We start from the raw sequence: 15,755 nt of genomic DNA, 5'->3' as shown, positions 1-15,755 counted from the left end.
TACAATAATTCCCTGAAGCCTGCTTCAGTCCGTGTGCAAAGTCTTTCAAATTCCATTTATTTATTTGTAAATGATGAAGTTACATCAGCTGTGACAGGCTCCAAGTATGATGACTGAGAGGTGATGTTTTTTCAAAGGATGCGTGTTTGGCACCAGAACGCTCAGACTGATCGTCTGCTCACTACGGTTATTTTGTATGCAAATTCTATATCCACACAAGCCCACAAAATGCCACATACCTTTAGGAGAATCAGCCGCACCTATAGCTCATAGGTAGAATCATCATGTGATTTCCCCAGTAAAATATTTCAAGACAAACATTTCTCTGAGGATGACGCTCAGTGATGTTTGAAAGTAGCTATTTATGAAGCTGCTGGATGAAAAAGCTGAAAGCTGTGCAGATGCATACCGCTAACTTTCCCAAGTGCTACTCTAGTTATCACAGTGACACTGACCTGCTTGCCAGCTGACAGGAAATGTACAATTTTGTTCTATTTTTTTGAAATAAACTGTAAGACTTTTTTATGTCATTGATGAAGAACATCTAAAGAGATATAATTAATCTATTATTTCTTAAAAGCTACTAAGCTGTTTTGTAAGTGATATTGAGAGCCTTTTACTTGAGAGATGTGTTGGTGGTATTGATACAGTAATTCAGAAGCAGAACTATCCAAAACCAGAAAAAATCCCTGCTCAGTGGTGTCAGCTGGAAAGAGGTTGCTCTGGGATTTTTCTCCTGCAACTCAACTCAGTTTTCTGTGTCTCCTCTTGGATTTTTACTAAAGAACAATAGAAATTAAACATATTCCAAGACATTTATTGGAAGGAAGCAAATTTGGCTAAACACGTGGTTGTTGAGAACCTAAGAATGAAAAGTAATAGATGTTAGACTCTCTATTTTCTCTTTTTACAGCTCAAGAACACTGGAAAAAGTTATTTGTTAGTTGATGTAGTCTTAATTTCTTAGATTCTTAAGTTTCTTTCATACCTGGGTTAAAATAAGCATTTATAGAAAGCACAGATCACTTAATACTAAAGATAATCTCAAACAGTTTAAATCAGATGGCTTTAGGGATGGCCATTTCTTTTCACTGATTTCCAAGGGACCCTACAGAGACCCGTTCAGATGAAAGCCACCACTTGCATTTAGGAACCACTGTGCTGCAAGACAGAAGGACTGCATTCTCGTATTTTTCTCTTAGTGATTTCCTGCCAGGTACATGCAAATTTCTGTTCTGGTCTACAGAGCTGAAGAATGCTCCTAAAAATTATTCTGCTTACAGTGAACAGGAGCCTGGTACCCCAAGCTGTGGTGGCAGAAACATGCCCATGGTGGCCCCAGTGACAGTAGTAAGACAGGAAATGCCCCCACTCCTCTCAGAGCAGCACTCTGGGTGTGCCAAGGGCCTGTGTGAAGATTCTCTTTCCCGATGCAGTAGTCCTGCTGATTCCCATTTCATTATTCTCAGGCCCAGGAAGCTTGAGCTGGGTGTTTCCTCCACCGGTGACAGGTTTCTGTCAGGGATCTAAAACAGATAACCTTCAGAGCACAGATATAATTTGTTCCTTATCATCCACCTTCCCATGGTTCACAGCTAATTGCCTCTTCTAAGGACCTGATTAAAATCTTGATTTTTAAATACACCATTGATCTTAGGGAGTTCAATGTACTGAGAGTACAGCAGGCATAAATTAGAAGGAGCTCTTCAGTGTTAGACAGTAAGGTTTTTTTCTTTGCAATAGCCAGAATTTCTTTATATTCTTTGTAAATCTGCAGAGTAGAACTCTGAGAAAATGTCTGCATTCCTTTAAGAAAAGTCTTTCATAAGCTTTTTTATGGATCACATATGAGGACCCAGGAACAGGACTGTGAGAGGTTCACACTGTGTATTTTGTAATGTGATTATAAATGTAAGGAGCTTTACTTCATCAAAAATACTTCTTGCAGGTAGTTTAAGTTCAGAGCGCTATGGTGGGTTGAGGTCACACCTCCATACCAGTATCAGTTCCTGAGACATTTATTGCTGTTATTTTAAACACTCTCTCTGATAAGAAACCAGACGCTGCTATTCTTCCATTAGAAATTAAAATGTCATTTTCTAGGTGAAGACAATGATTGTGAACTTTAATACCCACGATTCCCTTTACTTAGCTGTGGGGGAGGAATTCATAGAACAACTTGATGGGAAGGGAGTGCAATGATTTCTGTCTGCCACCCTAAGACCTCCTCTGAAAACTCATAGTAGCTTAATGGCTCCAGAGTTTCCAAACTGCACTAAAGTATCTGTGTGTGACCCCTTGTGACTAGAAGGAATGTGTTGGAACACATAATTTCTGAGTATTTCTGTTGCTGTATTGTCTATGTTAAAAATCAGGGTGTCACCTAAGGCATTATACAAGCTGGGGAAATGTGGAAGATTTCCAGCTCTACCCTGCAACCAAAGCCTTATGAAACTGGTGGGTTTGAGTGGGTAAAAAATATTTTACCTTCTTTTTGTTGTGGAATGGCATCTATATCGAGAAAGCTCTTAGCTTGAAATGAGTGAGGGAAAAAGAATGGTGTGCCAAATAGCAATTTGTCCCCTTTGGTAAGTTTTTGAGGTTGCTCCAGCTGTAGTCTTCCATGCTGCCAGTATCAGACCATGATGTAAACTTGATATTTGTTCCTATATAGCTATTGTATACCCCAGAAGAAATACCATTTTCTCAAATGAAGAGTGCAAATTTAGTCGAGGAGATTTTTGGAACAGACCTTCAACTTTAAATTTAATTGGAGGTCACACGTGCTAAAGATTAAACAATTCATTGCTTTCCTTCCCCTGAAGAATTTTGAGGAAATATTAAATCTTGTATCTAAAGAATGTAAATCTACAGAAATTGCAGAAACATAAAGAATAAAGACTAGAAAGCATTCCAAGTGTATAGTTGTATAAGTTTATGTGCACGTGTAATACTGTACCTAATACATTGCTATATAATACGAAATCAAAAATTTATTGATTACTTTGGGATTTACGAGACAATTTTTTTTTCTAGTCTGTTAATTTTTGAGCCTTAGTCATTGTTTTAGCTCCCTTGAGAAGGAATATGTGATGTTGTGCCAAAACCTTTAATTCTGTGAGATGTTCTTGTCTCACTGAATAACATAACAGGATTCATCTTTTTGAAAATATATTCTCCTACCAGCATATATTCCAACCAGAAAAGGGTGTTGTCAAGACTTTATAACATTGCAAACAGCATAGCAGGCGTGATTTGCTGTATTGATATCATTTGAATGTTGCAAACAACTGTCTCAGCGTTATGGGAAGACTGCATGTAACTTCTAGACAAGGCAGATGATCAATCTTCTGTTCACAAAAATGTATGAATAGGATGAACTAGTAATTTTCTTTCATGCTGATCATTTGTTTTTGCATATCGGGAGCGGTTGAACAGACACTATCCTTTGAATATTTATTGATTCTCACTGCTTTGATAAAAGCCCGTGGGAAAAGAAATATTTGCTTGCTTCAGGGTGTGTGCAGCTTGCTTTCTTTACTGCTACAGAAGTTTCCATTAAATTTTTTTTTTTTTTTTTTTTTAAATCTGATGTTGGATTATTAGTTCTTTTTGCAGTACTCACACAAACTACACTCTCTACATGAATATCTCAGTAGCTGTGCTGTTGGCAATTACTAACATCATGTGTACTCACAAGCTTCACTATCTGTGCTGCAGAAGGTAAAATATGTAATGGACTAGGGATCACCTGGGCTATGCAGGAGCTCGTTGGTTTAATCTCATTTGAAATGTTGTTTGAGGGCTGTGGAACAATCACATTCACTTGTTGGAAAGAAAAGTTGCTCCCCAGAAAATTTTGTGTACATGCTAGAAAATGATAGAAAATGACAAAAAGAATAGTATTTTTTTTCCTGTTAACTGAGGAAATTGAAAGCTGTGGGGTTTTTTATAGCCTGTAGCAGAAAAAAAAAATTAAAATGTTGCTTCTATTGTGCACTTAACAGAAAAATGTTGTGAAAAAGTTCAAGAACTACAGCTCTGTATTTAAGGTAGTAACCTGCTTAGGCATTCCATAGATTATCAGGAATAGTGTGGGTGCTGACTGCAATTCCCCTTGTACTATAAACCTAGGATACGTGCAGGTACGGACACACCTATGCATGCACAACTCATTTTAATGCATTTCATACTTACATGGTTATATTTTATATTCAATTTCTTTTCATATTTGTATAATGGCAGTTTAATACATTTCATTTTCTAGCCAAAAAAAGTTGCCGAGTGTTTTCAACAAAAATACTTAATCTTCAGGTGCTCAATCTTTAAATTAGCCAGTGGTCTTGTGTCCATTCTGTATGTGAGTTTGGAGGACCAGGATTGAAATGGCCTTATTGTAGCAGCCTTTCCAGAGTGGTCTTAACACAATAAATTGTTAGAAAACATGACTAGGAAAAATGTTATTCAAGCCAGCCTAGGCATATTTTGGCTATAATTCACCAAACCACTGCAAACTGTGATTTTACCTGAGAGGATTTTCAAGGAATTTTGGAACATGTCACAGGTCCAATTCTTTTGCCCAGTGCTATTTGTAATACGCTTAAAATTTCTAGAATGGCCTAGAGCTTCTTCCACCTATAATGGGACCAAGTTCACTACAGGTGAAATGAAACAGCTTTAATTCATGCCATGAGCTCCACCTTTAAAAGAGTGGAATGTGAAGTTTTCTAGGTCATTGTTTTCCATGTTTTTTTTTACAGGAGTAGAGAGTGAAGTTTTCTAAGGCATTGTTTTCCACTGTTTTTCCACTCCTGGTAGATTCTGTTCTCACTTGTCTTGATGATTGTAGGATCAGCTGGAATATAAGAAGAGGAGGAGATGCTGTATGGCATGCTAAAACATTGCCTGCTAACTTTATTGTAATAGCTAGGGATTTATTCACTGGGGGGAGAATTCTGTAGTGTTTTACTGACCAAAAGTGATCTCAATGCACTAGAATTTTTGACATATTCATTTATAAGTGTAGTTTTATACTCGTGGTGAGTTGACCGTGGCTGGGTGCCAAGTGCCGACCAAAGCTGCTGTCTGTTACTCCCCTCCTCAGCTGAGCAAGGGAGAACAAACATAATGAAAGGCTGATGGGTCAAGGTAAGGGCATGAAGAGATCACTCACCAGTTACTGTCATAGGCAAAATAGACTTAACTTGGGAAAATTAATTTCACTTTTTACCAATCAAATCAGAATCAGGTAATGGGAAATAAAATACCTTCCCCTCCACCCCTTCTTCCCAGGCTTAATTTAGCTTCTAATTTTTCTGCCTTGTTCTCCTTAGCAGCAGTGAGGGATGGGGATTGCAGTCAGTACACGTTATTTCTGCCACTCCTTCCTTGTCAGATGGAGGACTCGTCACACTCTTCCCCTGCTCTGGTGTGGGGTCCATCCCATAGGAGTCAGTAATTCCTACAAGAACTTTTGCAATGTGAGTCCTTCCCACAGAGGAAGTTCTTCACAAACTCTGCAGTGTGAGTCCCTTCCACACAGTGCAGTCCTTCAGGAGCAGGCTGTTCCAACACAGGTTCCTCATGGGTCACAAGTCTGCCAGGAATCTGCTCCAGCGTCTGCTTCCATGGGGTCACAGATTCCTTTTGGCATTCTCCTGCTGTGGTGTGCAGTCTTGCAAGGGCTACAGGTGTATCTCTGCTCCACTGTGATCCTCTGCAGGCTGCAGAAGACAGTCTGCCTCACCATGGTCTTCACCATGGGTTTGTGCAGAAAAATTCACATCGCCAGAGGTTAATGTCCAGAAAGGAGACAGGAGTCCTGTAACTTTATTTATGAACAAAGGGAGAGGCCATAGGGAATTTCTCCCTGGGGTCTCTCAGATTGTTGGAGGACTCAGCCTCCTTTTCATCCCAATTTTCTTGGCCACACCACCCTCTCCCTTTCCCCATTGGCTAAGGCACTTGGACGGTACAGACTTCCCAATTCACCTGCTATGTGTCCCCTTTAACATGCATGCACAGACACCCTTTGTATAACATAGCTCCATTAAGTCTTTGTTTTTCTTCTCAAAGTTCAGAAATTTAGCACGACCTTGGCTGAGCAGCAGTCCATGTCAATTAGTAACGTTTTCTGAAACTCATGGTTTCTCCTCTTTCTTCCCTACCCACAAGTCCCTGGGCCCTATCTACGAGCAGATTCACACCATCTGTTTGTGAAAACACATTCCTCTTACTCCTTTCAGGTTGCAGGGAAATCTGCACCTGGAGCACCTCCTCCCTCTCCTTATTCATTGTCCTTGTTGTCTGCAGAGCTGTTTCTCTCACATATTCTCACTTTTCTTCTTGGGCTGCAACTGCTTCTCTGCAGTAATTTTTTTTCCTTTCCTAAATCTGTATCTCAGAAGTGATCCCACTGTTGCTGCTAGGCTATGTCTTGGCAAATGAAGGTGTTAATACCACCTACAAAACATGTCATGTTTGTAAGAGAGGTACAGAGATGCTAATTCCACTACTTTTAGTAGAAGACTTGCGATGAACTAGATTGATGTTGGGATTTAATTTAGTGCGTGTTTACAACATACTGCATAACTAATCATTATGTGCCTGGGGATGTCACAAATTCAAAGTTACATTAGTATATTTTTGTTGTTTAACAACAAAATTTTTTTGACAATCATTTCTATTTCAACATCTGCTCCTAAAAGTACCTCCTGTGGGCAGAAAAGTACTTGTAATTTTAATGGTATTTTGGTAATAATATAATTTTTATGGGAATAATATAATATATAATTCCATATTTTTGCAAATAGAAAATTGTGTACTTGAAATTCCTTCACTCCTTTCTGTGACTGGAGGCTCTGTGCCTTTGAATTTTTGAGCTAGGTTGAATATGGGATACAACCCTATGCATATATAAACCGTGCATATTGTGCTTCTGCCTAATCTTCCAGTTTTCTGTAGCTATGGATTCTCCACCATTTTCAAGCAAAAAAGGAAAACTCAAACCCAATATGAAACCTTAAGGCAAGGGCCAGTGAGTTTGAAAGATTTTGTAGCTGGATCATCAGCATGCTGATCTGTACTTACAGGCACCTACTTAAAAGTGAAAGCAGAATTGCAGTGGATTACATCTGATTGTCCAGAAAATGCAGCCCATCTTTGGTGAGGTGCTCTCAAAGGATTCATTATTCAGTTCTAGATGTGGTGTGTTTTGACTTATTTGCAATGCAAAAGGAAACAGGGAAATGTAATTTTTTTGATTTCTATTAGTGTGCTCAGCTTTGTTTACCTTGGAAGATAGGCTCTTATTCCAAGATGTTTACAGTCTGAGATCAGATTTTGGCACCCTTGCTCATACTGAATAGCATTAGTTAAGGCTCAGCTGCTGCTCATTCAGGTCAGATAGATTAGAGTTAGTCATCAATTGAGATGGTGGTATTTGTGTAGAGCCCTGATGGTGATTCAAACATCTTTCTATGAGACAGTGATGCAAATGTTTTTCTGCTGCTTCTAGCTGCTTATGCATCTCTTATATGAGTACCATAAAAAAGCCTTTGCTTAAAAAAAGAGGGAAGCAGAATGAGTAAAACTGTTTGGCACACGGAGGAGCAGAAGGAATTCTGTACAGAAAGATTAGTATAGAAGAAAGCCCTGTATTCTGAACATGGTGCTAAGAAATAAACCTTAAAGACTGGCAGGTTTTCACAGGGCTGCCAATAGATGAGCAATGATTAGTTTGTCTTTTTAAACATTGTCTCCTGCCAAACCCAAATCTCCTTCTCCCTTTTCCAGTATGGCACGCAGCCTGCAGGATAAGGGGATGATGAGCTAGACAGTTGTGGTGTGGAAGGGGTTCAAACAATGTGAATGAGATTTTGATCTTCTGGGACTTCTGTGAGACAGAGTGAAGAGAAGGAAAGACAAACTGGTCTTCATTTGCAGAAGAGGCTTTAATCTCTTCTGTGCTGTATGGCTATGGCTGAGAGGGGAGTTGTCTTCCTGCTTATATTAAATTTCCAGACGTTTAATTTTGACCAGATGCACTGTGCAATTATGGCAGCTGATGGATAGCTATAAATGAATTAGTCTTTGGCAAACTGAACATTATTTCAAAAAAGATCAGCATCATGGAAGATAGAGGAAAGCGAATTTTGTGATGGGGTCAGTGCATGTTTTAAATGCTCAGATTTCTTGGCGAAATAAAAGGACGTATCAGTGGAAAGAGGCAAAGTATCCTCATTTCTAGGCATACGTCTGGAACAGACGCCTTGCTGCTCTTCCCACACAGCAAGGAGACTAAATACCAGTGGTGAAGTCTGAACCTTGTCTCTGTTTGCCGAACTTTCCTTTTTGCTTTGGTTTGTGTTGGGGTTATAGGTAGCATTCATGTCACTGCCACCACGCTCCCCACACTAATTGTCATGAAGTATAGAAGATTCAAGTACGCCTGGTTCCCAAGACTGCTAATGAGCCCTGAGCTTTTCTCACCCTTAATGAATCAAAGTTTGTTTGTGGGGGATTCTTGTCCTTCTGTCTTTTTCCTTGGCCAGGGGAGGAATCAAGAGTTCACACAACTGAACAATGACTTTACAGTGTAAAGACGATGCAGCTGTGCCATCTGAAGCCATCCTCAGTTATAAGCAACAAAGCTTAAATAGATTGTACTGTGAAGAGGTACAGCTCTGTGAGTGTGAAGCATAGCTTTTGCTTCTGCTTCACTGACCTGTCTGCTTGCGGCAGTGACGGGCCCGTGACGGGAGCTTAGGCAGGGAGAGTCGCGTAGGGCGACTCTTTCAAAACCATTCTCTGTAACACTGAGCGCAGGAAAAGAAGCAAAATGAAGTTTCAGTTGATCTCTGATGGGGGTGTGCTGCTGCCTTCTCCGGAAAATCCCATGCCCTCCATTCAAAAATCGGTGATTCTAGTCCAAATCCACTTCAGGGGTTTAATAAGGTCCTTAAAGCAAGCCATAGATTGTAGGTTTTAGCAGTAGAGAGTACTCTACAAAAGTGTATGGTTACACAAACTCCTAGGTAAATCACATGTTTCACTATCTCACTACATTTTACTATCTTACTGTCTAGAGGTTTGTCTTGTATTAGAGTTTGGGAGCATCACTAATTTGGGCTAAACTACTGTTCAGCATCTACCGAATTCATCTTCATTTAGGCATTTCAGTTACAACACTGTGTTCTCTCATGGCTATATTAATCTTACTACAAACAGGTATGTGATATGCTTTTTGATACACGTATATGGGTATATACACACAAAAATATAGGTCCACATAAATATGGCTGCATGTGTTCTTGAAATACATAAGAATATATCAGTATATGATATATATCATAGATATATGTAGGATATCACATGCTAGAAACGCTTTTCCTTGTGTTTATATCCATATATATATTTTCACAAATAAACACAGACATGTACTCTAGATGCTGTGCTATTACTATAGTAGCAAGTGAAAATTTCAATCGGATAAAATAACTCTTAATGCTAATCGAGGTTTTAAATTTATCAGTTATAATACTCTGTACTAATCCTTGCACAATGCCATACAAAGTTGAAGGAGGTTTTTTTTTGTTTTAAGTTTTACTAATTGATGAGTGAAGCCAAAAGCAGCATCTGCAAAAGAAATCTAATTTTGTTGTAATAGGCTGTTTGAAATTCATCATTTTGGGTTTTAATAATGCACAGAAACATCTGCTGTTTTCCTTGATCATATGAAAGAGAGAAAAAAATGAAGAACATTTGGTTTTTTTCATTCTTAAATGAACAGAGAGGGGAGAAATAAAACAGTTTAAATACCTTGATGTGTGTATGTGCAGGTTCAAAACTTTTGATTGCTCTCCCGTCCGGCGTGGTGGGTTGATAGACCAGGGAGCAGTGGCGAAAGTTGACAACCCCCCATGGCTGACCCCTCATGTTTTCTCTTGCCTAATCGAATTTTACATGTGTTTCCAGATAGCTGATCAGCTTCCCTGGATTTCGCTGACGCCACAGGAAAGCTTTGCCTGAAGATGGAAACACTGGAGTCAGAACTGACCTGCCCTATCTGTCTGGAGCTGTTTGAAGACCCGCTGCTGCTGCCTTGCGCTCACAGCCTCTGCTTCAACTGCGCGCACCGCATCCTGGTCTCCCACTGCGCCACCAACGAGCCGGTGGAGTCAATCACCGCCTTCCAGTGCCCAACCTGCCGCTATGTCATCACGCTCAGCCAGCGCGGTCTAGACGGGCTCAAGCGCAACGTCACTCTGCAGAACATCATCGACAGGTTTCAGAAAGCCTCGGTCAGTGGGCCCAATTCCCCCAGCGAGACCCGCCGGGAGCGGGCGTTCGATAACAACAGCATGTCGTCCTGCGAGAAGGTCCTCTGCCAGTTCTGCGACCAGGACCCTGCCCAGGAGGCGGTGAAGACCTGCGTTACCTGCGAGGTGTCCTACTGCGAGGAGTGCCTGAAAGCCACTCACCCCAATAAGAAGCCGTTCACCGGCCACCGTCTCATCGAGCCTATCCCGGACTCTCACATCAGAGGATTAATGTGCTTGGAGCACGAGGATGAGAAAGTTAACATGTACTGTGTGACTGATGACCAGTTAATCTGTGCCTTGTGTAAGCTGGTCGGGCGACACCGTGACCATCAGGTGGCAGCTTTAAGTGACCGCTATGACAAGCTAAAGGTCAGTGTTACCTATCAACTTCTTAGCCAAGCAGTGTGTGGTTGGGGAGGAAAATACCCTTTGGTTGCATGCTAAAGTCCGCATTCCGGCAGTGGTTGGGAAAGGCAAATGTACGATCCCTAATCGTATGAGATACACGTACAGATCTGTTTGTGTGTTTTTTCACTATGTAAAAGGTGCCAGATTTTACTAAAGAAAAAATTCCTCACTTGTGTTCGGGTAACTCTAAAGCTATCATAAGGAATATGTAGCATAAAGTACTGTTTAAGTGAATTTTCTTATCTACCTGTGTCTGGCAAGGTTTAGTGCTGACTGCACATGCACAGATACTGATTGAAATGTCATGTGCTTTTTGCATATGCTTGGTGTTGATTATTTTTCATTAGGTTGCTTTCATTGTGAAAAGCCCTTCATATCACCACTAACACGAGATGCATTTATTTGTGCTGGCTTCAGGGATGCCAGCTGCCCACCCAGCCAGGGAAGCCGAATGCCGGCTCTGCTCTTCCCGTGCTGCCTCCCACCAGGCTTACAGGCAGTGCAATCCTAGAAACAAAGACAAAATTGTTTCTGATCTTCCTGCAGCATTTCCATGGTTCAGCAAGCTTCTGGCTGAACATCTCTTACCAGGTAGCTTGGAGGCTTCTGCAGCCTGGCCCTGTGCAGGACACCGTGGGAGCCATGTCTCGGTGCTCTGGAGTCTCTCCAGGCTGCTAGGAGAGGCAGAGCTCCTGCTGAACATTGAGGCCAAAGCAGGTGACCTCACACCCACCTGTGTGTACATTTCTCCCATGATTTCTCCCTGCTCTGCTGCTGCAGAGCCACGGCAGGAATTAGGCATCCTGCACTTTCCTCCACCCACTCCCTCCGGACAGTCTGCATGTGCCTGTGTGCAGCTGTGGGGGGAGTTTTTAAACATGGACTGCAATCCAGAAATCACAAGCATGGAGAGCAAGGTTTATCTTCCAGCCTTCCCACACAGAATTTTGAACGTGGAAAAGAAACTGCATTATAGTTTTAAGTAACTTAAATACTTGCAGATTAAAGAGGGTGTCTGCACTTGTGCCTGTGATAACTTTAGGGGCTTGCTGGTGAAACCTGCACGCACATTCTGTGCAGATTGTGTGCCTGTATGCTATGCTAACTTGGGCATCATATTCTATGATTATATTAACATGATGAAAGATACTTCTTTACCTGGACCAAATAACTTCCTTTCATCTCTTAAAGACTTTTTTTTATTTCCCAAAGAGATGTTATTTTTGCTTTTTTTTTTCTGAACTAATTTGTTATTTTAATGCTTTTGTTATTTTTAACATTAGCATGGGCCATAAAGGTGAATATCTGCCTGGATTTACTGTGCTTTTTATTAATCCAGTACATTTATATCCTTAACAGGTGCTACTGTTTAGTGACATAACAATGTTTTGATTACCAACTTTGTACCAGTAGGAATATACTACTTAACATGAAAGACCTTCAGCATTAAATATTGGATAAGCATATTTTTGATGACGTAAAAAAAAAAAAAGTTGTAAACATTTCTTAGTGTTGATGTAGATCGATAATGCAAGTCTTGAAAGAAGACTTTAAAAAGCCTGTCATCTCCCTTGTGGTCTTTGACTCAATACTGCCAATAGGAAGAAAATGAGTGTATTTTTTGCATGATCTGTGTCTTTTCTGTGCAAAGATGACTAAGCAAGCTCTGAAGGTGTATCTCAAAGACAATTACATTTACATTGGCTATCACTCAGTTTAGCTAACCCAAAAGTAAGGCAACTGAAGTTCTAAACCTACTAAATTTCTTCATATCAACTGCCTTGAAGACTAATTAGTGTACTAATCTAGTAGACTTGAGCCAAGTAACTCTTGTCTCAGAATGAGAACTCCTAGCATTATTTATATTATTTGTATGATTTTTTTTTTGAGATGCAGAATTTCTTTATACCCAAACTCTATAAAAGACCTTTACACACAACATTATTAGTCTATGTGAAATCCTGTTCCTATCATCTTAGTCATGAAGCAGCCAATTTCATGTTGCTAATGCCAGTGATGACATCAGTCATGCCAGTTATGCTGCATAAATGCATTTATGCTCTTGTCCAGGAGCATTAGCCCAAGTGGTTTCCATGCAGATCCAGCATCCCTTCTCTGTTCACAAGAAGGTAATCTGAAAGCAATGTCTTCCCTTTCCTCATTATGTCTCCCATCACAGCAATTTGTTATGGTTTACAAATCAATCTTGGAAAATGAGATTTTCAGTTCTGTAGATTGATTGACATTTATCCTTCAGAAGTAAAGGAATGATACCTGTTCCCACCAGCATTTGGTAGCTGATGGTCAAAAATTTCAAGTCAAATTTCATATTCAGGCCTCTTCCTCCTCCTTCCTTAAGGGTGATATGATGTCCTGAATCACTGGGCTTTCTGTAACACAATATTAGGCATGAGATTGCAGATGGTCTTTATTAACTAACAGGTAATGTGCACACACCACTGGCAAATTAAATACTGAAACGGATTAGAAAATTCCCACATGAGAAAATGGGTTGTTGCTTTCAATATTGCTGCTGTGGTTTTTTAGTATAATGGGGTTTGATATATGGGCTACCTCAGTCTTTAAAAAAAAATTCTGAAAGAGTGAAATAGCCAATAGTATCAGTTAAAAAATGTGTGGTTATTGTTATCTTTCAAAAGGAAAAGCTAAACAACTTAAGGTGAGTCTTTATTTTGATTTTTCTTTTTAAATTGACACGCTATTGATGCTAACAACAGCCACTGGTGCTGTTCTGGCCGTTAAGCTATGCTAATTACTTACATTTTCTTGCAGTCGTGTTGGTAGTGGTTTAAACAGTATCTCACCCGTCATCAAGCATAGGACAAAAGATACCATTACAATCTATCTCCTTTTGTGACAAAACTGAAACTCCTTAGTTAGGAGCTCTGTGCACTTGCTCAGCAGAGGCTTCTCCACTGAAGTGTGTTTAACAGTGAGTGTAGTAACAATTGTAGACAGCTCAAAATGAGCAAGTGTTTTCCTTTGGCAACTATATCTACATCGCTGAGAGGTGCTTCTATTTCTCAACTTGTACTGGGGCAGAGAGGATTGAGGCCCTTTGTGTTCCTTCAGGAGCAATCTTTTCTTGCTTAGCTGCACAACCATGATACCACCTTCATGCTCACTGTTGGTTTAGTGTTTATAGATGCCCTTTGGTTTTTGTTTTTCTTTTTGAAGTTGATCATAGACAGATACATATTAGTAATGGGAAAAGCAATAAACCACGATCAAAACAGAGAACAGGAAGTATACTGGTAATATACTAGATTTGTGATGTGGTGATCAAAATTGTGATAAAAATAATTTTTAGCTGCAAAAACAATCAAGGTTTTAAATATAGAAAGAGTAAATGCCTGTTCTTACCACACCATATTACCTCAAAGAAAACTTTTATAGCTAATTACTTTTGATATTGGTTCATCACTTTTTGTCTTGTTGCAATAACAAGAAAATGACAATTTAAACATACTTTTTTTTCAGAAAAAGAAACTTCTCTAAACATTGTTTGATAGATATATTTAAACTCATGAACCCAGTAAGATAAGATTTATTTTGAACAATAGAGAATATTTGAGGAGAAACAAACTTATAATGTGTGGATGGAAATATATCACTCATTTATAGCGATGTGTACATTTCAAAATATGTTTGGCAAAGAGCCATGAAGAGGTATAACAAAAGAGAAAGATAGATGGTAAAACGTATTTTGAAATGGTATAAAGAACTAATTTTTTTTACTTGTCTTCATATTAGCTTGGATTTTAGACTCTAACATATGTTCTTACCAAAAAATAGGTTTGGCACAATTTTTCTAATTCTTGGCCAAGAAAGATCTTTTGCTGAATCAAACTGTTGTATCTTAGCTCAGGTTCACTATATTTTTGTTTGAAATTTATTAATGCTCAGTTGTTTGAGGCATGTTTATGAAGCAGGGCAGCTCTCTAAATAGCACTCTGCAATTCCAGAAACAAAAGGAGTGTCTTGTTTGTCTGGTTTCCAGCTAGTTTTAGTGGTAGAATCCATACACATCTATTTTTCCTGCTCTGTTGATGCAGGATGCAAGGATTATTTTTCTATAGTGCGTGTCAATTCAATTACTCATGAATTATTAAGGAATAGGAATTGTTTCCACATAAGGAGGAACAAATTAATCTTTTCTAAACCTTTGACTGCATAAAGGTAGGAGACTGTCAAGTCCGCAGCTACTATGAATAGAAACCAAAAATATGTCTGCTTTCCTACTATATGTATATTAGATTAAAAAAAATTTCATACTTAAATAACTTTGCAAAGATTCTGGCAAAATATGTGTAGAAGCTTTCTGACTATTTTTATATGGCATTATTTTGTAATGTTAGCTTGATAATATACAGTGATATTATAATATCCAGAATTTAAAAAGATAATTAATTGATATATTGTGATATTATAAGAATAAAGAATTTAAAAATATATATTCCTACAGTGGGCTTGACAATCCAGAAATGTTGTTTTCTGGACTGTCATATAAATATATTATGCACATATGTGTAAATATATGTCTATATACAACCTATGCCTATATTTACAGTGCTTGTGTCAGTATATAAAACCAGTGCTAAGATTGTATAATACAATATAATACAATATATTGGTATTTAGGTCTATGTAGAGTTGTCTAGCATAGAAATATGGGTGATTTTCAGTAATGTCTAACTTATGGAATATCGATAATCTTGAATTTGACGAAACGCCCGTATGCCTGTGTTTTGAGTAAAAATGTACAGCTTCATATGTATGTGTAGGTCAGTAGAAGTATAATCATTGTCATTATTATTAGATTAGATACTGCTTGATAGATATTTCAGTGTATAATTTTTTATGAAATTAAAATGATGAATAGTCACAGTGATTATTATGGATATTACTTAATTATTTAACCCAGAAATAGATGCAAAAATATAACTTGCTATTCTTCAGTATTTGCAAAGATCCAAAAATGCAGACTTGTTGCATGGAAGAGGA

General features: G+C 38.9%; 1 protein-coding gene across 4 annotated transcripts in view; it reads left to right on the top strand.

The window, feature by feature from the left end:
- MID1 (midline 1) overlaps positions 1 to 15,755 on the top strand; it is a 138,127-nt gene that overhangs the window by 33,882 nt on the left and 88,490 nt on the right. For all 4 annotated transcript variants that reach the window (XM_040056613.2, XM_040056616.2, XM_040056614.2 and 1 more), the window contains one exon: positions 9,976 to 10,691. In XM_040056613.2, coding sequence (XP_039912547.1) covers positions 10,032 to 10,691 — 660 coding nt within the window. In that variant the 5' untranslated portion in view covers positions 9,976 to 10,031. The remainder of the gene's footprint in view (positions 1 to 9,975; positions 10,692 to 15,755) is intronic.

The sequence above is a fragment of the Hirundo rustica genome, chromosome 2 (assembly GCF_015227805.2).
Source record: "Hirundo rustica isolate bHirRus1 chromosome 2, bHirRus1.pri.v3, whole genome shotgun sequence".
Classification (NCBI taxonomy): Eukaryota; Metazoa; Chordata; class Aves; order Passeriformes; family Hirundinidae; genus Hirundo; species Hirundo rustica.
The sequence above is the reverse complement of the archived record's forward strand: the minus strand, read 5'-3'. Positions and strand labels throughout refer to the sequence as shown.